Source organism: Musa acuminata, chromosome BXJ2-5 (genome assembly GCF_036884655.1).
Source record: "Musa acuminata AAA Group cultivar baxijiao chromosome BXJ2-5, Cavendish_Baxijiao_AAA, whole genome shotgun sequence".
In the NCBI taxonomy this organism is placed as follows: Eukaryota; Viridiplantae; Streptophyta; class Magnoliopsida; order Zingiberales; family Musaceae; genus Musa; species Musa acuminata.
Window position 1 is genome coordinate 47,816,627 of NC_088342.1, and position 19,715 is coordinate 47,836,341.

The 19,715-nt window shown below is 48.7% G+C and overlaps 3 protein-coding genes across 7 annotated transcripts; all 3 read left to right on the plus strand.

Annotated features, from left to right (window-relative positions):
* Positions 1 to 3,623: 3,623 nt before the first annotated feature.
* On the plus strand, positions 3,624 to 5,416 carry LOC135613175 (transcription factor AS1-like). Its single transcript, XM_065110243.1, has 2 exons — positions 3,624 to 3,761; positions 4,179 to 5,416. Exon 2 carries the CDS (start codon positions 4,221 to 4,223, stop codon positions 5,253 to 5,255), a length of 1,035 nt encoding a protein of 344 aa, XP_064966315.1. The 5' UTR covers positions 3,624 to 3,761; positions 4,179 to 4,220; the 3' UTR covers positions 5,256 to 5,416.
* Positions 5,417 to 8,912: 3,496 nt separating this feature from the next.
* On the plus strand, positions 8,913 to 15,460 carry LOC135613176 (fasciclin-like arabinogalactan protein 4). Of its 4 annotated transcripts, none has more exons than XM_065110245.1 (2): positions 8,913 to 10,329; positions 13,058 to 15,460. In XM_065110245.1, exons 1-2 carry the CDS (start codon positions 8,914 to 8,916, stop codon positions 13,139 to 13,141), a joined length of 1,500 nt encoding a protein of 499 aa, XP_064966317.1. In that variant the 5' UTR covers position 8,913; the 3' UTR covers positions 13,142 to 15,460. The 4 variants fall into 4 exon arrangements, with proteins under 4 accessions (XP_064966317.1, XP_064966316.1, XP_064966318.1 ...); XM_065110244.1 differs by having other exon boundaries at positions 13,137 to 15,458; XM_065110246.1 differs by having other exon boundaries at positions 13,242 to 15,456.
* Positions 15,461 to 15,888: 428 nt separating this feature from the next.
* Positions 15,889 to 19,632, plus strand: LOC135613178 (probable protein phosphatase 2C 4). 2 transcript variants are annotated; one of them, XM_065110248.1, is made up of 5 exons: positions 15,889 to 18,517; positions 18,624 to 18,737; positions 18,948 to 19,212; positions 19,300 to 19,407; positions 19,493 to 19,632. In XM_065110248.1, the coding sequence occupies exons 1-5, from the start codon at positions 16,898 to 16,900 to the stop codon at positions 19,516 to 19,518; spliced, it is 2,133 nt and encodes a 710-aa protein (XP_064966320.1). In that variant the 5' UTR covers positions 15,889 to 16,897; the 3' UTR covers positions 19,519 to 19,632. The 2 variants fall into 2 exon arrangements, with proteins under 2 accessions (XP_064966320.1, XP_064966321.1); XM_065110249.1 differs by having other exon boundaries at positions 15,890 to 18,517; positions 19,300 to 19,632.
* Positions 19,633 to 19,715: the final 83 nt, after the last annotated feature.

Below are 19,715 nucleotides of genomic sequence, written 5' to 3' on the forward strand. Positions count from 1 at the left end.
AGTATTATATCATCAATTTTTGTGTCAAATACGATTTAAACTTAAAAAACTATTAATCATCTTTTAAGTTTTTAAGCATAATTTCAAAAAATCGAGTGCTTACCTTTGTTTGCCTCGCTACGCGACGAAGTTGCCGCTTGGGATAAGACACGCCGGGGTGGGGGCTGGGTGACGCCGGAGTCTTAGTCTGAAATCGTGGGCTACGTTGGAACACGACGTGATCGCTGGTGCTGTGCATCTGGTCATCCTCCGTCCCAACCTTGTATTGTACGATTAATCCGAGAGAGAGAGAGAGAGAGAGGGAGTTGATGTTTCGGGAGTCGACCATTACTGCTGACGTTAATCGTTCGAAGATGCTCGTTCGTCTCTGCTCGTCAGCTTAAACGGGACAGACTAAGAACATTGGAACCGTAAAGGGCTGGGTTTCATTTGATCTTTCTTTTGACACATTTAGGTAGAGAAAGGAAAAAGTTTTTGGATGTGTTGTTGTAATTATCAAACATGATGATACTCGGTGGTCCGATCCTCTTTGACCGCAGCTGTCCTCTCCTACTCCAAGTTGTCCCTTACCAGCTAGTTCGAGGTCGGGTCCTCACCTCTTAAATACGATTTCATTATGCTTCTATGCACCGTCGACGGTCAGTGTAATTATATTCTCTTTTTTCCCTGTCTTTTTTCTTTCTTCTCGATTAGCAATAAGAAAAAACCAAAAAGAGACGGAGAGCGAGAATTAGACGCTGGGAATGCGGGGATAGGCTGGTCCCTCACATCAACCCAGTAGCGTCGACACCAGGCTGGGCCACAGCCTTTAGTGTGTGTTCTCTCTCTCTCTCTCTCTCTCTCGTTCTTGCACTGCTATGTGGAAGTGGTCCGCTCTTACGGGCCTCCAAGCCATTGGCCCAGTGTTGACGTCGGCACTCGTACGACTCTTTCACTCCCGTGACGCAATGGAGTGACAGAAGCACGCCTTTCTCTTAGCTTGGCTTGGCTTGGCTTGGCTGGTGATGAACAAACACTTGTTCTTCCTTAGAGAGCAGATGGAGGGATGCGATCCCAAAGCGTGTCTCGGAGGAGGAAGAGGGACGGAAGAAGAACAAGTTTCGTGTGTCGAGGGGTTCGAATATATCGAGAGGACCACCGCCTCCTCTCTTGTCACCATCAACCCAAGAGAGTTACGCACCCTACTCCATAGACTGGTCTAACATCGCTCCCCATCAGGCCTCGGTGAATTAATTGTGTTCCCTCCCACGTGTTATCTATGTCGTGTTTCCACCAGCGTCGACGAACGACGACGGAAGCATGTAATTTGATTGTCATTCCACATCCACAGTGACGGACAGTGATAGATGCGTCATCGGATGATACACCTCATGCTTCCTGACATCCATGATTTGCTCATGTTTCCCCCCCCCTTCTCTTTTCTAATCGCCACCTCACACGTCGAATGATCAAATGGTCCATGTTTTCTTCTTAGCTGCTACGTTTACTGTATAATCCTTGTTCGTCGGCTTGCCTACACCATCTCTCTCCGTCTCTCGTCGGCTTGAAAGCTGTGCATCACAACAAAGCTTAATGAGCTCGACTGTGGAAGCACGTTGGCTGTATCAGGCTTTTTATTCCATGGGGTGCGACCGCAGCATTGATGTTCCACACCGACTATGATGCAACCGGACTCACGTCATCCGACTATTCATAGCTCCCGCTATCGTCAAAGTGGATCGAGACACACCCGTCATCTTCGCTTGACGTGCCTTGGCTCGTTCGTCCACGGAGGAACGCTGACCACGAAAGCCCACCGGATGCAACAGTCAGGTAGTTCAGTGATCTACGGGAGAAGTCACCTCCGACTCATCCATCGATTACCATGCACCGATGAATGATAATTTGACATGGAGTTTAACCTACGGCATTTGTTGTGGACTTTGACGTTACTAATGTGTCGGATTGCACTGTACGTGCACATGCATGGGCATACCTAATACTATTCTTCTTCTTCATGTACTACATACATATCGCCAATTAGGTGATAAGCTATTATTCTATGGTGGAGTTGGAAGGTTCGACCAAAGTTCTCCGGTCCGCTAAAGAATAATAAGAACCATCCAAAAAAGCTCTTGAAAGGCAGATCATCGGAGACTGTCTGTCATAGGGAGTGGAGAGTCGGATGTGCAACCCATCCATGAACACACATGGTCGCCAAAAGCCTTGTCTTAATAATAAGAATGATGCTGGTGGGATGACACTCTCGCAGACATGTCCTATACGAGTCCATAATTTGAGCGTCCGAACAAGCTTCTTGGTAGGATAACCCTCTCAAAGACTTGACCTATCATCGCACCCATAGTGGCGATCACGTGATCTGACATGTTGTGAAGCCCACCGCTGGGCTTCAGTAGTTGCAAGGAATTAATCTACTACGTGTTGTTGGTGACTTGGCGCATGAGTTGACGACCCCTCGATGGGTCATCACGTAGCAGAAGACCAGTAGTCTCTCTCTCTCTCTCTTTATATATATATATATATATATGGAAGCTGCTGCACAATCACAGTGGCTGGAACCATGGCAGGCTCAGTGGAGTGGGTGGACAGTGGAGACAACAAAGGGAGCGATGAGAGGGAAGGGATGGTGGTGGGACTGCGGGTGGGACGGTGAGAGGGAGGGAGAGGGCGACGCAACCGGTTGCTGACACCGAAGGAAGACAAAGCGCGAAGGCGAGAAGGAAGGAGAAGGTCGAGTCCCCATCTCGATCCGTCCGCGTGTGCCGAGAAAAGCGCGCTAAAACACGACACACATGCTGCTGCAGTATTAGTACTGGTCATCCCTCTGTCTTCTCCTCTCTCTCTCTCTCCACCTTTTCTCCCATTCTCCCTCTCGAATGATGCCTCTTGCCTCACCAGCTAAAGATCGCGTCGTCTACCGTAAATGCTACTGTCTACTATTACCACCAGAATCGACTTCAAAGAAGAGCGACTGTTGCACTCTCTCTACATATATCTCTTTCTATGCTCCTGTAGTTGGTGGTTGGAGTGAACAGGGTTTTCACGGCTTTGACCCACTCTTGCCGTATACCGCGGCAGGGAACCAAGCCGAAGTCAGTGCATCGACGAGGCGAGGGAGAGAGAGAGAGAGAGAGGATTAACGCCGTACGACGTGATGGCTCCGGGCATGACAAAAAATGCTGGCGCAGCAGAGGAGGGAGGGGATAGTCTATCTGCCTACGTTTATTTGTCTCCTGAGTCTCCTCCCATCATTTTCTTCTACTTCTCATATATTTCCATCCGGATTTAATGTGTACAAGAACACGATTCCTATTTGCTTTCTCGTCCAATGTGTGTGGTCGCTAGAAATTTAAATTTAGAAATACTGGGTCTCGCTCTGTGTGTGTGTCTCTCTCTCTCTCTCGCTCGCGCATTCTTCTCTCCGCATCTTCTCCGCCGTACCAGTACTGCGTGTTACTGTAGTAGTAGTGTAAATGGGATCACGGCATCACATTGCCTTCGACTTCGACACCGACGCGGCTCCTACCGCTCCCCATTCTATGTAGGGAGTACTCCTTCTACCCACCCACCTCTGTTGCCGCCTTTCGTCTTTTTGCCCTCGGCGTGCGCTTCCTTTGCGCCACTGTCACTTTGCCCTTCCTCCTCTCTTTCCCTTATATATACACCCACCCACCTCCTCCTCCCTTGCCCAAACACATTCCCTTCTCTGTTCTCTGCCGTTGGTTTTGATCGAAACCGGGAGCCTTGGTCATCATCGAAAGGTCATTTGTACTTGTTTGATCCTTCGCTTCTATGAATCTCATCTTTTCTCCTCCTCCTCCTCTTCTGCTTCTTTGTTTTGCTCGATTAAATCCACCAATTCTCATCGAGATGTTGCGATGAGAATTATGGTTTGGGTTCATATGCCGTACCATATGCCGCATCATAACATATTCTTAAAGTGGTGTATCTGCTGAGTTGGGACAATCATTAGGTCTATTATTCTGATCTAACTATGCTGGCAATGATTACCAACAAATTATTATATTAGTCCTGCCTCTTCTTAGATCTTCTACTTTGCCTTGTGCCATCCGTGATACAGGAAACTCTTTCGGTTCTAGCATCTGCAAACTAGTTAGAAGATTCGGTAGGATCGTCGATTGCTGTTGTTGAATTATATGCGTTTTGATCTCGGATAGGTATGAGGTATCCTCCGGGGCGATGGGATTTGGCCTCTGCAAATGAAGGATAGGCAGCGGTGGAGGGCCGAAGAGGATGCTATATTGCGCGCATACGTGAAGCAGTATGGTCCCAGGGAGTGGAACCTCGTGTCCCAGCGCATGAACGTAGCGCTCAACAGGGACGCCAAATCCTGCTTGGAGAGGTGGAAGAACTACCTCAAGCCGGGAATCAAGAAAGGATCACTCACCGAGGAGGAGCAGCGGCTGGTGATCCGGCTGCAGGCGAAGCACGGCAACAAGTGGAAGAAGATCGCGGCGGAGGTCCCCGGGCGCACACCCAAGCGGCTGGGCAAGTGGTGGGAGGTCTTCAAGGAGAAGCAGCAGAGGCAGCAGAACGAGAGCAACAAAGCGGCGACGAGCCCGGCGGAGCCAGCCAAATACGACCGCATTCTCGAGAACTTCGCGGAGAAGCTGGTCAGGGAGCGGCGGGGAGTCCCACTGCTCATGGCCGCGCCATTCCTCCCGCTGTGGCTTTCCAACAATGGCGGATCCCATGGGCCGCCGTCGCCCTCGGTTACTCTTACACTCTCGTCTTCCACCGTCCCTCCTACGCCTAAACCCTGGCTGCAATCCGAAGGAGGCGCGGACGGTGGCTTGGGACTGGCGATGTCACAGAAGGGCATGGCTTTGGGGGTCTCCGGTTCGGTGGTCGTCGACGGCCACATCATGACGGAGCTGGTGGAGTGCTGCAGAGAGGTCGAGGAAGGGCATCGGGCATGGATGGAGCAGAAGAAGGAGGCAGCATGGAGGATGAAGAGGCTGGAGCTGCAACTGGAGTCGGAGAAGACCGGCAAGAGGAGGGAGAAGATGGAGGAGATCGAGGCCAAAGTGCGGGCGCTCAGGGAGGAGCAGCAGGCGGCACTGGAGAGGATCGAAGCAGAGTACGGGGAGCAGATCGCAAGGTTGAGGAAGGATGCCGAAGCCAAGGAGCAGAAAGTGGCAGAGCAGTGGGCTGCGAAGCACGTGCGACTGAGCAGGTTCCTTGATCAGGTCGGCTACCGACAGTGGCCGCCGGCGGAGACGCATGGGCGGTGAGCAGAAGTCGACTGGCTATGTATTTACTATTACTGATGTGCTTTTTACCTTTCGTGGTCTTCGCCGTTGGATAGTCGGAACATGCATTTGTTCCGTCTCCGGATCTTAAAACCCACGGAACACATATGATTTGTCTTCTTCATGCAATGTCTTTTTTCCCAGGCTTCGGTTCGATTTGATCTTTTAAATCGTTTCTCCGGTCCAATTCACCGATGATCTTATTCGATCTCCGGCCACAGAAAATTATCCCGGTCTCCTCACGACATGTTCAGGCGAAGTGCATTCACAAGGCTCTGATGGTTGCTTTCCAAGCGTCCTTGAATCGGTCGCGTCGATGGCTTCTTCTTCAACAGAGACCTCGTTGGTCTCTGTCAAATGGGTTCCCCGGCTGTCCATCTAATCACAAACCACTACTGTTACAAATACAATATGGAGGAGGAGGAGGAGGAGGAGAATTCACTGCTTTCAACATTGGAAACTAAAATACAGAACTTAGAGAGGATGAGATTTCTTCACAGGCACAATTATCACTAACAATTTTCCTAAAAAGAGAAAAAACAAGAGACTCAGTGAATCAAGTGCTATGGTGAAGGATTCACAAAAGTAGTGTAGGAGTAAAATCTAGCTTAGGTTTTGGTGAAGAAGGTTGTTGTTGTACCTTACGGTGCAACTGGATGCTCATCGAGTTATGTTGTATTCATGATTGGTTGGCTGGCTTCTGTCAGCATTAGTGCAATCAGATCTACCAGGGATTAAAATCCAAGTTGCTTCTCCACAGATTTAAGATGATTGCAGCTCTTTTGGACCTTAAGGAACTGAATTGAAACCAAAAGTTACTACAAGGTTGAAGAACCGAATGACGGTGGTGCTCGAGTGTCTCCATTTTCCCCTCCTCAGTACTCCGACCATCCTTTTTGATCATAGGATCGAACTGAATGGTTCTTTTGTAATCGAAAATCTCATGACATGTTTGGACCGATACCAAAAAACAAACCTACATTTTCTTACCGAGAAATATTAGTATGTTTTCAAAAGACATAAAGAATAATTATTTTGTGTTTCCACTCCTTTCATTCATATGAACTGTGCGAGAGATTTTTATATACAGTCGATAATAGGTGATGAACTAAATCATTTCGATGACAGGTATCAAAGCAAAAGAGAAAATGTACAATATCTTAACATTTCAGCTTCCCATAAGAGTATGTATGGATTCAGGAGAAGCCAAGGAAAGGGTTCTTTTATTTGCTTCCTCAGAACACCTTTTGCCATCGATGGCGACACTGAACAACCTCTGTTCTACCCGGAAAGAAGTCAGCTGCAAAGGCAGCGATTGGAGACCATAAAGATGACACCAAAATTACTGGCAAAGTTTAGAGGAGGAAGTCATCGCATAATGCTTTGACAGAATTGTAGATTGGTCATAGGTTCGAATTGTCGGCTCAAGTGTTCTTTGCGAATATGGAGAGAAATGCTGAAGCAACATGAATGGTTTGGAGAGAAATGCATTATAATTGCTCATTCATGGCATGAACTGTTGTACACTTGATCATGAGACTGACTACATGGACTCGTGCCATGATGGAAGGTTTCTTTGCGACTATGGCAATGGCTCCAAATAGAATAATGAAATAACAATTACGAAACTATTTTCGTAATGGACGGTGCGTGCCTATAGATCAAACAATTAAGCAGTAACAAGAGAAGATTGCTGGTTACCTATTTTCTTGCAGCATCTTCCTCTGTAAACTTCAACAGCTTTCTTGATGTTTCATCCTGTGGAATGTAGCAGCTAGAGGTTAGAAGAAGAGCTTATCAGAATGTAACCATGAAGACAAGAAGAAATATTTATGATTTGATGAAAAAAGCCGATTTGTTTTGATGTAATATTCAGATAACCATCCAAAACAGCCGCAGTCGAGTGATTCACAAATCAAAAGCGACTGAATTCAGTAAAGCGGTACATGGGAGAAAGAGATGGAAGTCAAGGGGACATCAGAGAAAGGTGCTGCTCGGTGGCATTCTCGCCAACGAGTTCCCGACCTGGCCTCGACTTTTGCCTAGAAGACCCAGACGATCGATGTGCTTGCTATTCGGCAAAAATCCCGTCCTTGTCATTTCGTCGAACGACTCAAACGCAACGCACATGGATCTCAATGCGCGTGGCGGTCCAAATCCACAAGGCACAAGCACAGGCTCAAACATTACGGGGCTCCTTCCCATTTAACTCCATTCCGACTCATCTGGAAGCAGGCTGTAGCCGCTGTTCGGGTAGTGGAGGCCAGAGAGCCCACACGGAGGCGGGTCTACGTCGGGACAAGTAAGTGAAGCGAATTGGCAGGGATAAACTACTCCATGCACGTATTATCAGAGCATGGACGGACCGAATGCTGCCGAGACAAACTACATATATAAGGAGAAGGTTACTGCACCGCCATCGAAGCAGCACGTAGGGTTACTATGCTTCGTAAACTAGGGTTAATATAGCGGGGGGGGGGGAAGTGCCCAAAGATCTCGTAGGGTTTGACTCGCTTGGCTGCCTTTTTCCTAGCTCCCAAAGTGAGCCCGTGATCAGTCATCATGCTGCCTGCTTGCTTAGGCCGACGCCATTGACCTTTGGGGAGCAGTAAGGAGATCAAACAAAGATCGGAAATCTAAACAATCATATGATCGTCGTCGACCGTCAACGATAAAAATGCCTCTCTGGTTTTGGTTCGATCAAATGAAAATTCTTTTAAAAAAAATAAAAAAAGATGATTTCGATTTGAAATCGTCGACTCCAAAATCGAAATGATTGGTTCGAGAAATAGAACCGAAACTGTCTGACTCGTTCATTCTAGATATGAATGAAGTCAGGCCGGCCTACTCGGATACAGTGTTACGTTGCATGAATCCCAGTAGCCGCCGCGCTGTTGTAGTTTTAGCTGTAGCACTTGGAAAGCAGCAGTGGGCAGACGAGAGCTACCCGCCAACCGCGCCCTTTGTTCGTTGGTTACCTCTGTGAGGGTGGATTAGATTAGATCGCTGTTTCAAGAATCAACCGCTGTCACTTCCAAACGCTACAATGCTTCGAAATATGCCCAAACATTTTATAAAGGCCAACCGATAGATGCTTAAATGTCGTGTATATCTTTTCGGTCCGAAGCCAAGACTTTTTAGCTGCATTAAATTAGACGAATCCTTCGCCGATGAATTGTTTCCACCACTTTCTATTTTCATTAAAAATATCAAATTATATAATATCAAGATATGAAATTAAAATAATTTTATTATTAAATAAGCATTAATTAACGTAGGCTTTACTACTAAGTTATCTATTCTAAATATCTACCGAGCTAAAACATGTCATTGCCACGGCCGCCCGTTTCGGGTATTCATTGGGCTTCGTTTGGTGTTCCGTGCTGGGGGCCTTCTACCAAATCACGTAGTCGCCCAGTGCTACCAACACCTCACGAGGCACCACACTCGTGCGGTCACCTCCGGTCGCCCGAACAAGGCTTTCATCCTCCACCATGGGCGGCACGCAAAGCGGTGGTGCGATGGGTAGGTGAACGGACCCCAAATCCGATCGGATCACTCCACGGATAATAATAATTAAAACTATTATTCTAATACATACAATATATATATATATAACATCACCACCAGCATCATCATCATGATCATCATCATCATCTCGCACATCTTTCTACTTCGCTTTGCTCTCTCTCTCTCTCTCGCGCACTCAACTGGGCAGGAGACTGGAGTGGGGAGAAAGAAAGCGCAGCAAATTGAAATGGCGGCATCATCTCCACCACCACCTCCTCCTCCTCCGCCTCCTCTCCACCCGCATTTGCGTATTCCCTACTCTGCCCCTGCCCGCCTCCTGCTTTTCCTGTTGCTTATAACTCACCCCGTTTCTTTGGCGGTTAACATCACCGCCGTGCTCTCAGCCTACCGCGACCTCTCCGACTTCAATCGCCTACTCAGCTCCACCTCCGTCCCCGGCGACCTCGCGGGACGATCCTCCCTCACCATCCTCGCCGTCCCCAACGCCTACCTCCTCCGCTCCTCGGCCGCCCGCACCGCCGCGGCCGCTGACATCGCCGACGTCCTCCGCTACCACGTCCTCCTCGAGTACCTCTCGTGGCCCGACCTCCGCCGCATCCCGACCGGCGGGAAGCTCGTCACCACTCTGTACCAGACCACCGGCAGGGCCGCCGGAAACCTCGGCGCCGTCAACCTCACCCGCGACGAGGGGGGCGGCGTCACCGCGCGCTCGCCCGCCCCCTTCTCCGCCTCCAACGCCACCATCCTCGACCTCGTCGGCACCCACCCCTACAACGTCTCCGTCTTCGCCGTCAACGCACTCCTCCTCCCCTACGGGTTCGACCTCGCCGCCTCGGAGACGCGCCCTCCCGTCGGGGTCAACATCACGCGGGTCCTCTTCGACGGCCGCGACTTCAACGTGGCCGCCTCCATGCTCGAGGCGTCGGGCGTCGCAGCAGAGTTCGAGGCCGACGAGCGCGGCGCCGGAATCACCGTCTTCGTCCCCACCGACGAGGCCTTCGCAGATCTCCCGGCCACCGAGCGGCTGCAGTCTTTGCCGGCGGACCGCAAGGCGGTGGTGCTCCGCTTCCACGTGCTCCACTCCTACTACCCCCTCGGCTCCCTCGAGTCCATCGTCAACCCCGTCCAGCCCACGCTCGCCACCGAGGACACCGGCGCCGGCCGCTTTACCCTCAACATCACGCGTGTCAACGGCTCGGTGGCCATCGACACCGGCGTGGTCCAGGCGTCCATCACGCGCACCGTGTTCGACCAGAACCCGGTGGCCGTATTCGCCGTCTCCAAGGTGCTACTGCCGAGGGAGATCTTCCCGGGGGAGACCAGCGGAGCGATGCAGGCGGCAGCCGCTGCGCCGCCGCCGGTGGAGGCGGCGGGTCTCCCGCCGCAGGGGGCCGAGGACTGGGACACGCCGCCGGCGAGGCTGTCGTCGCCGCCGGGCCTCAGAGAGGAGGTTACGTCCGGGGCGGCCGTCCGCGATGGGGTTGCCCTGTCCTGTATAGCGTCGCTCTTTCTAATGCAGCTGCTGGTATGAGATCTGCTTTCTCTTCTTTCATCTAAAATTTTCATCTTTATTTCTTGATGTTCCGTCTGGGGGTTGGGTGGTTATTTTGGATGGTATTCGTATACGAAGATTGGAATTTTAGCTGCAAAGCAGCCATTTTTTTGCCCTTTCCTTCCTACATGTTTTGGGTGATTTATGGCGGCATTCAATTTGGAAATGTCGAAATAATCTGATGGAATTCCGAGCAAAAGTTTGTAGAATCCGATTCGTCTCTTCTCCTCTCTTCTTCTTACTTTCTTTTTCTTCTCCCGTTTCCGTTTCCGTTTCCGTTCTGTGAGGACGACGATGGTTCTTTCCTTCCATCTGCTGAAGAGCGACTAAAGACACAGAAAGCTCGCAGCTTTTAGGGGTCGGCCGATCCAAAAAGAACAAATCAAAACAAAACAAATGCTTCGTTCTCGGTCTTTGCCAAGAAGAAAACAAACCAAAAATCCACCGAAATCTCGAATTGGAGATCAAGAAAGGAGAGTGCATGGGTCCTTGGATAAGAGAGAGTCTCATCCAATCTACTTGGAAGAGAAAGCGTCCCCTTTTCACTGGGATGCTCGAGGACGGGGCTCCCGCCGTCTTCTCTCTGGGGTTGGGGAAAGCCTCAGGTCTTTCCGGGCTGGTTCCGGACTCGCGTGAGCTCACCGGGGTCGGTGATGGGATCGCGCTGGGCAAGTGGGGAGTGAGCTGGCGGCAATGAGACAGCGCATTGCTGTCCGTGACCCACCCGTTAGATTCTGCTCTCTCTGGATGATGACGTCGCCCCTTTGGGTTGCACTGCGTTTGGTTGGATTTGGTTGCGTCGGGCCCCACGTGTGCGCCCGTCTCTCGACGTCCCTCGGCCCCACGCCACCCCCGGCTGGCGCTGCAGTCCTCCCGGGGGTGCGGGGAATGGGCTGTAAGATCTCTCTGTTTAGTCTGTACTGGCGAGACATTGAAATCTTGAGCTGACTTCAATAGACATATATGAACGTACTAAATCGTGCTCATCTCTTGCTGAGTTCAAGCTTTACCTCTCTAGCAAGGATTGGACTCGTTGTCATTGCGTGCATGGAATTCACCATGGAATTTCTAACTCTGCCATCGTGTTCCTTCATTTGTTAAACAATGACATACCTCTCCAAAATTGTGAACCTGAACTTTTGTCGTTCGTCCTCTTTATGGAATTAACATATGGTTACATCTCAGCATCGATTTTGAATAAAGGGCTTGAATCGACGGTGAGAAAAACTCAAACTTTAAATTCTACTTGAAGTCCGAGTCGGCTTTAACCAATATCTGCCTTATATGTTTAGTGATAACTGATCTCGATCAACTTTCTAGTGGATATTTAGTAAAGAGAAGTTTTCTCAAGATTTGAAGAGCAATTGTTAAGGGGGAATATTCATCTCGTCAACCTAGAATGAACTCAAGATGATGCGAGAAATGGAATAGTTACTAAAGATTCTGAGTTTCTTGCCTACTGTATAACCTACTCCTTGTGTCCATACAATCGAACAAGTTGTGATCTGGCAATACTCCATCATGTATGGAAGATCATGGTATTACTTGTACTGGACTCAAAGCATTTAGGAACAGGGCATAGGATATACATCCGAGATAAAGTTCACGTTGATAAGTCTTTTACATATAATTAGTTAGGCATAAAAGTCAGTTCGTATGACAATAAAAGATTCACGATGAGGAGTCTATATAAATGATTCGAGCGCCTTTCTCTAATAATCATTAAACGTGAGACAAGCTAACGGAGGTGTCGATTTATTTCTCTTTAGATTTAAGTGTACGCATCAAGGAGACTAGCTCTTGTGGTCATGCATAGCATGCAATATTTATAAAATCAGACATAATCAAGTAACAGTAATAAAAAAACTCTTGCTTTGAACAGATATTATGGATGCCTAATTCTCATAAGCTCAAGTTATAGAAATTATTGTTCTTTTGGATAATTGTTCGTAACAGTAAGATTTTGTAGCATCCAGTAATGAAATTCATTGATGCACCTCTCTCCTGTTATGGATCTCTAAATTGTCCAAAAAGTTGAGTGCTCGTATATTTTGAAGACAACTTTTTTATTCGCATGTTGTTCATAACAATAAAGATTTCATGAACTTTGTTATCAAGGAAATTTGGTTTGTTTATTTAAAAGAGTCTTAAAGAGATTGCAATAATAGAACATCTCATATCTTGAGAATGATCCTTGGCATAAGATGTAGATTTGTCTGAGCAAATACAAGAACTAACATAAATGAACAATCTGTCAGAGATTAAATGTTTGATAAATCATTTTTAAAATCTGGATATATAATTATTCTTGCTATGGCCACATAGGTTTTAAGGAAAATTTGTTATTACCTATGTTGGTCACCTTAGAGGAATCCCTTTAAAATTCTTTTAAGGACGATTCCCTTTAAAAGTCTTGATGGACTTGTCATTTTGTGAATTGTTGGGACAGAAGAAGGCTGCACAGTGTACTGTCGAATTTTTCTCAAACTGTTTGTTGTAACCTACAATTGTATATTCTTTTTTCTTCTTTTCGTTTGGAGCAAAGCAATTACATTCTAGCTGTTTCTCAATGGTGTGGGTTAATGATAAATCTTTTTGCTCTTTCTCTATGTATTTGTTATTTGTTAGTGAATCTCTGGATTATTCTCAAAACTCTGGTGTTTAACATGCTATATGACTTGGTATATGTCATGGTCTTCAGAGAAAGCAACTTGATAGCCGATCTTACCTGGTGGATCTGGTTCTTCTTTACTTTCTCTTTTTTTTCCTTCTTTCTCAAGATTAAGCAAACAAGTACAATCGAAGGGGCTGTTGAAGTTTCAGTCAACAGGGAAATCTGCGTCATGATTTTGACTGTGTTCGAGGGGCTTTATGATTTTGGGCAGGAAAGGTGAAAAATGTTTTGTACGAAAAGGGGATTTGGATTCACAAGAAGGATACTTGTTCTCACAGGTGGAAGGCCTTGGTGACTCAAATCAGCATTCTATTGCTATTTTAAGGAATTGGGAGATGCTGCTTACCCATTTTTTGTTCACCATGGAGACAGAATATAGATTTAAAGGGAGAAAAAGAATAAAGATATAACTCAGAACTGTGTCTCAACTTGCACTTACGCGATGCGGAGTGGGGCATGTGCTAGAAGTTGCATCAGCACCTTGACGCATGTTGGAGGTTGAGTTTGTGGATGGCACATTGCATCCCAATGTCATTAGACCCTGAGCCAGGGAATTGCGAACCGAGGAAAGCACAACATGTTTTTATCAAGTTTCAGTCACGAGCGCTTTGGTGCCAAATCCTGAAAGATCGATGAAGAATGAGATTTTATGTTAGACATTTTGCGCTTTCATTACTCGTGTGATACTGTAATGCTCTAATTTGTTATATTGGTGAACCAAGTCAATGGAAGATGGATTTCTTCTGTATATGCTGCAATAGTTTTGGCAAACCATGACACCATGTGAGAGTAGCATGAGTTTGGATCACATGTTGAATGTTTTTACTGAGTCCAGGAAATCCTAAAGCATTGGATTTGAGAGTTTGTTCTGGTAGAACAAAATGAGATGGTTGTGGATCTGACCGTGACGACTGAGGCCTAATGCTTCAGCATATGAAACTCATGGTCTAATGTTTGCTGTGTCTTTTGGCTTTGACTTGGGAATGTATATAGAATCCAGAGGATATGCTTGCCATAAGATGAGATTGTCTCAACTTGCTATCCTCTTATTATATGTGCAACTGTTTCAAGTCCTTTGATATGCTGCTACAGTACAGTACAGTACATTTGATTCAGAAAAAAATGAAATGACCCAAGTTGCTGCAGAACCAGATCATCTATTAATTCCTGTGCCTGGTGAGTCCAAACTTGGATCGATCGAGAGTACTTGGGAGTCATCAGCTGTATCTGCAATGTCAGATGTTCCAGGTCATATTGTGTTCCACCAGTGGTCGGCCGGGTCGATTACTTTGCTACGGAACAGCATATCATTCGGGGCTGGATTCAGGAAAGGCCAACGGAGTTCAACTCATCGCAAAAGGTCCAAAGCAGTGTGCTCCATTACCTTACCTTACAGCTGTTGGAAAGATGAGGACAAAGACAGACAATTAGGATGGGAGGTGGAGGTGGAGGGCATGGTACGATGGGTCAAACCTCCTCGCTTTATGCTTGCTCAGTGGCCAACACCATGCTGCGAGCTGGTCGCCGGCCGGCTGTAGAATGAGAATTAGGTTGTGTCCTGCTCGACCATTAATCTGCATCAGATCAAAAGCTAGCCGAGCCGCAGTGAGCTTGCAGACAGCTTACCGGTCATAGTCTGCGTTACCAAATGTTGATCGAGACGGTCACTGCAGAGATGAGAATTGTGGAGTCCTTTTTACGTCGAACACGTGGGGACGTCGAGCATAGGAGGGAGGAACCGCCCCTCCTCCTGCTGCGGAAGGAAGGTTGCCAAGAAGGTAAGCGCTATGGTGTGGTTTGAGGAAGCTGCAAGTCAAGGAAGACATGCACGCATGAGCGAGGAATCAATGGAGTCGGTCAGGTGCCAAGTCAAAGATGGAAACTGTTCTTGTGATCTCACTTGTTCAAAAGCACGAAGGGTGTGAAGAAGAAGAAGAAGAAGAAGGGCGTAAAAGGATTGATGGCTGATGGACTCATTCCACTTTGACCAAATGAACTGAAATATGTGTACAGACGAGCTATGTTTCCTTCTTCTTGACTTTGCAACGGAGTTAGGTTGTCTATGGCTGTTGAAAGTTGATTCAAAGATTTGAGCAAGTGAAAGAAAAAAAGAAGAGAGAGAGAGAGAGAGGACAAGTTCATGTGTTTTGACTCCAACAAAATGGTTCGTCATCCCTCGAAAAAACAAACATGGAATGAATGCATTTGATTTGATTTGATTCCCAAGGCTTCAAGTGGGATGCAATGAAATTTCTTGCAGAGGATTCATGAAAAGTGGAGGAAGCTCATCTCAGCACGCCCCCTCTGACCGTATCTGTCCTCTCCATTATGATTCGAGACAGACATTACGTGAATTGTTTTTGCGGTCACACTTGCAAAAACTCTTTACCGACAAGACAAAGACGATATGATAACGTGATGTTGTGCCAGCTATTAGTCGTTGACTCTATCCACTGATGTCATTGTCATTTGCCCGATTGCTACAGAATACATAATTACATTTTATATTTGATTTATGTACCTTTCTAAATTTCAGTTTCGTTTTTTTTTTTTTTGTATTACCAAATCTAATCTATCTATATGTTCATTCTCAGATTTGTTCTTCTCCTCGCAGGACATGCATCATCTATATACTTCATCAAGGTTTCTGCAAAGTCCAATATGACATTGAAGAGCCTTCACTCCCACCATGCAACATTGACATTTAAGTTAAAGTGCCTCTTATTCAGATTCTATCGGCGAGTAGACCTTTTGACATTTCAACCAACCAAAAAAATAAAATTAACACAAATAAAAAGCACCTGAGAAATCCAATGAGAAGACGACAATATCCAACCAAGAAACAAAATTAATTCCAAGGCCCATCGTCGATGAGGTCAAATGCTTACAGAAGAGTGTTTCTTGTTCTGAGCTGGCCTGTCCTAATTAACCCAATCGGACAAATACCATATCACTCTCTCTCTCTCTCTCGGCCAGCCAACCCTCCTCCGTCTCCTTCGAGTCATCCTGCGATGGGGATGAAGGGTAGATGTACCGCTCCGCATTGATTCGACGCCACAAACGGCTCATGGTGCCATTGCATCATCATTTATGGGCTTTCTCTCGAGCTGCATGCATCCATCCATAAGTATTCAATTCACCTGCAAACTTCCCCTCCCCCAAACAAAAAAGTCCCATCAATTCCTATTATATCACGTTGTATTCAATCAAATCGAGTGTGTACAAAACCCATGCACCTTTTTCTTTCTTCTTCCCGTCTCTCTACGGTCTTCTGGACTCGCAAGTCAGCGGTTCCGGTGGAAATCGGATGCTTCGTCCAGCAACGGTGACGATTAGGCGCACATTGCCTTGCGGCTTCCCGGTCGCAGTGCCGTGTCGTGGTGCTCGCGGGTCGCACGGCCGCCGCGGTTGGCGTCCGTCGGTCTCACGCGTCCGCCGCGGTAGTCGAGGTCGGAAGGAAGCTCACGGCGTACGCTGCGAACTGACACGTGTCGGTCAGATCCTGATCCGGTCGCTTGCGACGGCACGCATCTCCATGCGCTGCCCCGCCTTGACTTATCGCCCGTCCCTCATTAAGTCACGAGCGCTTCGGTCCAACTAATGGAGCGTCCATTTAGAACCAACTGACGGTCTGGATTCAGCGCGCATGCGGGCCCCACTCATCGGATGGTCATCCATTCCTTCGATCACGTCGCTCTTACGCCCTATTGATTAATTGAGGAGTAAACTCGAGACTTTGGTACCTGCTCTGTGGTCAACGCCATCGCGAGATCTCCTCCGCAGATTTCAAACCCCCGCTCTCCCCATAGTCAACGACTCCCTCCATTAATAGACACCGCACTCTCTCTCTCTTCTTCTTCGCCTTCGATGGGCAACGGACTTGCCAGGCTCGCCTATTGCTGCCCCGGCGACGGGGCGCCGACCGGTCGCCGACGCCGACGCCATGGGGCTGTCGCCGTGACTTGGGACCCGTGCGACGAGGGGCTCGGCCATTCCTTCTGCTACGTCCGGCGCGATACCGAGTGCGGCGTCTCCGGTCGCCCCTACGCAGCCGCCGCCGCCGCCTCCACAGCAACGGCCTCCTCTAAGGTCCATCACTCCGAGGAGACAACCACGTTCCGGACCATCTCCGGCGCCGCCGTGAGCGCCAACGCATCGACACCGCTGTCGACGTCCCTCCTCGATGTCGCCGGGCCTATCGCGGCTTCCGCCTTCGAGAGCTCCACATCCTTCTCCTCCGTCGCCCTCCAGCCCGTCCCCCGGTTCTCCGGGCCGCTCTCCGGCCCTCTTGCCGCCGCCGACCGTGGGTTCATGTCGGGCCCCATCGAGAGGGGGTTCATGTCCGGGCCCCTCGACCACCGGGCCTCCCTCTTCTCCGCCCCCCTCGACAAGCCACTCTGCTTCTCCGACCAGCTCCGGCGCAGCCTCTCGCACGGGCTCCCTAGGCCCCGCCGTATGGCTGTGCGATCCCTCATCCGCGGGCTCACCAAGGCCGTAGCGAGGACCGTCTCCACTGCCTCGTACGGAAGCGGATCCATCGTCGCGCCCGTCAAGGGGCCAAAAGACTCCGGCTTGGCCGACGGCGGATTAACGAATCTCAGCGGAAGCAGTGGTCGGCATAGCGTGGAGGCGGCGCAGTGGTCGGATTCGCTCGACTCCTTAAACGGAAACCTCCAGTGGGCGCAGGGGAAAGCAGGGGAGGACCGCGTCCACGTCGTCGTATCGGAGGAGCACGGTTGGGTGTTCGTCGGCATCTACGACGGATTCAATGGTCCCGACGCCACAGATTACCTGCTCTCCAATCTCTATCCGGCTGTGCATCGCGAGCTCAAAGGACTGCTCTGGGAAGACAAAAACGACACCTTTTGCCGCGAGCCCGTCGATGATCCCACCACTCCCGCCGCCCCGGATGAACATAACCCCACGGTTGCGACGAATTGGGCAGCAGACGACCGGTCGAGCAAAGAAGGAAGAGAAAACAAGAGGAAGCCAGTAGGTGCGGCGAGGAAGTGGGAGGAGAACCACCGAAGATGGAGGTGCGAGTTCGAGAGGGAAAGGCTGGAGCTCGACAGGAGGTTGAAGGAGCAATCGAAGCGGTCGAGTCAAGATCGCTCGGTGAACCACTCGCTGGTGTTGGAGGCTCTCTCCGAAGCCCTGAGGAAGACGGAGGAATCTTTCCTGGACATCGCGGACAAGATGGTGTCCGAGAATCCTGAGCTGGCCCTCATGGGCTCCTGCGTCTTGGTGATGCTGATGAAGGGGGACGACGTGTACCTGATGAACGTAGGGGACAGCCGTGCAATCGTAGCGCGGAAGGCGGAACCGGATTCGTGGAGCTCCGTAGGAAAGCCACGGAAGGATCTCGAGAGAATCAACGAAGAAACACTCTTCGAGCTTGACGCAAACGGTGGCGGTGGTCCATCTGGTGAGCCGACAAATCTGGTAGCCTTGCAGCTTAATTCGGACCACAGCACATCCGTCGAAGAGGTACACGTCCGATGTTGGGTGTTCTTTTCCTCTTGTGTTTTTGTGAGTTCGTTTGATCCTTCTTTTCTTCGCCTGAAAGTAACTCGGTTTGATGTTTACGGATCAGGAAGTCGGAAGAATCAGAGATGAGCACCCCGACGACTCTTCTGCCATTTGGAATGATCGCGTGAAGGGCTCGTTGAAGGTGACGAGAGCTTTCGGTGCCGGTTTCCTGAAGCAGGTATTTGCTTCGAATCTGAACTCTTGACTTGTGTTCTTAGCGTTCATAACTTGCATCCAGTCATTTGTTCGTGAACCAAATCCTAAAAGAATTTGTATGCTCTGCCCCATTCAGATCTGAGAATTTATGATGATTAATTGTGAGCACAAAACATCAGATATCACTGGCTCGTCAGAGAATGCCTGACGATGTGCTGCCGTGTTTTTGCAGCCCAAATGGAACGACGGTCTTCTGGAGATGTTCAGAATCGAGTATGTGGGGAACACACCGTACATCACCTGCAACCCCTCCCTCCACCACCACAAGCTCGGCCCGAAGGATGCATTTTTGATCCTATCGTCCGACGGGCTTTACCAATACTTCACCAACCAAGAAGCAGTCGCTCAAGTCCAAATGTTCGTCGCAGCAACACCCGAAGGCGATCCCGCTCAACACCTTGTCGAACAAGTCCTTTTCCGTGCAGCTAAGAAAGCCGGTAAATTCCACAAACATCTATGGCGTTTCTACGAATGCTTAGTTCAAGCAGACTAACATCCCATCCCGATATAAATCTTTGCTGCAGGCATGGACTTCCACGAGCTGCTTGAGATTCCACAAGGTGATCGTCGGCGGTATCATGATGATATCTGCGTCGTCATCATCTCCTTGGAGGGACGAATATGGAGATCCTGTATGTAAATAGGATTACACTGTAGAAATTAAACAGCTATAGAGATTGATTGATTGATTGATTACAACAACAACAACATAAACAGGCTCTGAGGTGGTGGTGGTGGTATAATACGGACTGCAGAGCTACAAAAGCTACTTGGCACCTAAAACCTTACTTCCCTCATCTCCCTCCGCCACATTGACGAAACCTTTCTTTTGTTGGTATTAATTGAATTCTTGGCCATGTCACAAAGCGTCCGATGATCGTTGGCGTCAAGTCCTTTATGCTAAGATGCGAACTTTGACTGGCCATTGCATTCCCAGTTT

What these genes read in the sequence shown, in the direction of transcription:
- LOC135613176 (XM_065110244.1), top strand. Translation starts at nt 8,914, where the DNA reads ATGATCATCATCATCATCTCGCACATCTTTCTACTTCGCTTTGCTCTC. An exon ending in TCTTTCTAATGCAGCTGCTG is followed by an intron (nt 10,330 to 13,136) that starts GTATGAGATCTG and finishes TTCTTTCTCAAG; the next exon opens with ATTAAGCAAACAAGTACAAT.
- LOC135613175 (XM_065110243.1), top strand. Translation starts at nt 4,221, where the DNA reads ATGAAGGATAGGCAGCGGTGGAGGGCCGAAGAGGATGCTATATTGCGC.
- LOC135613178 (XM_065110248.1), top strand. Translation starts at nt 16,898, where the DNA reads ATGGGCAACGGACTTGCCAGGCTCGCCTATTGCTGCCCCGGCGACGGG. An exon ending in ACAGCACATCCGTCGAAGAG is followed by an intron (nt 18,518 to 18,623) that starts GTACACGTCCGA and finishes TTTACGGATCAG; the next exon opens with GAAGTCGGAAGAATCAGAGA. An exon ending in GGGACGAATATGGAGATCCT is followed by an intron (nt 19,408 to 19,492) that starts GTATGTAAATAG and finishes CAACATAAACAG; the next exon opens with GCTCTGAGGTGGTGGTGGTG.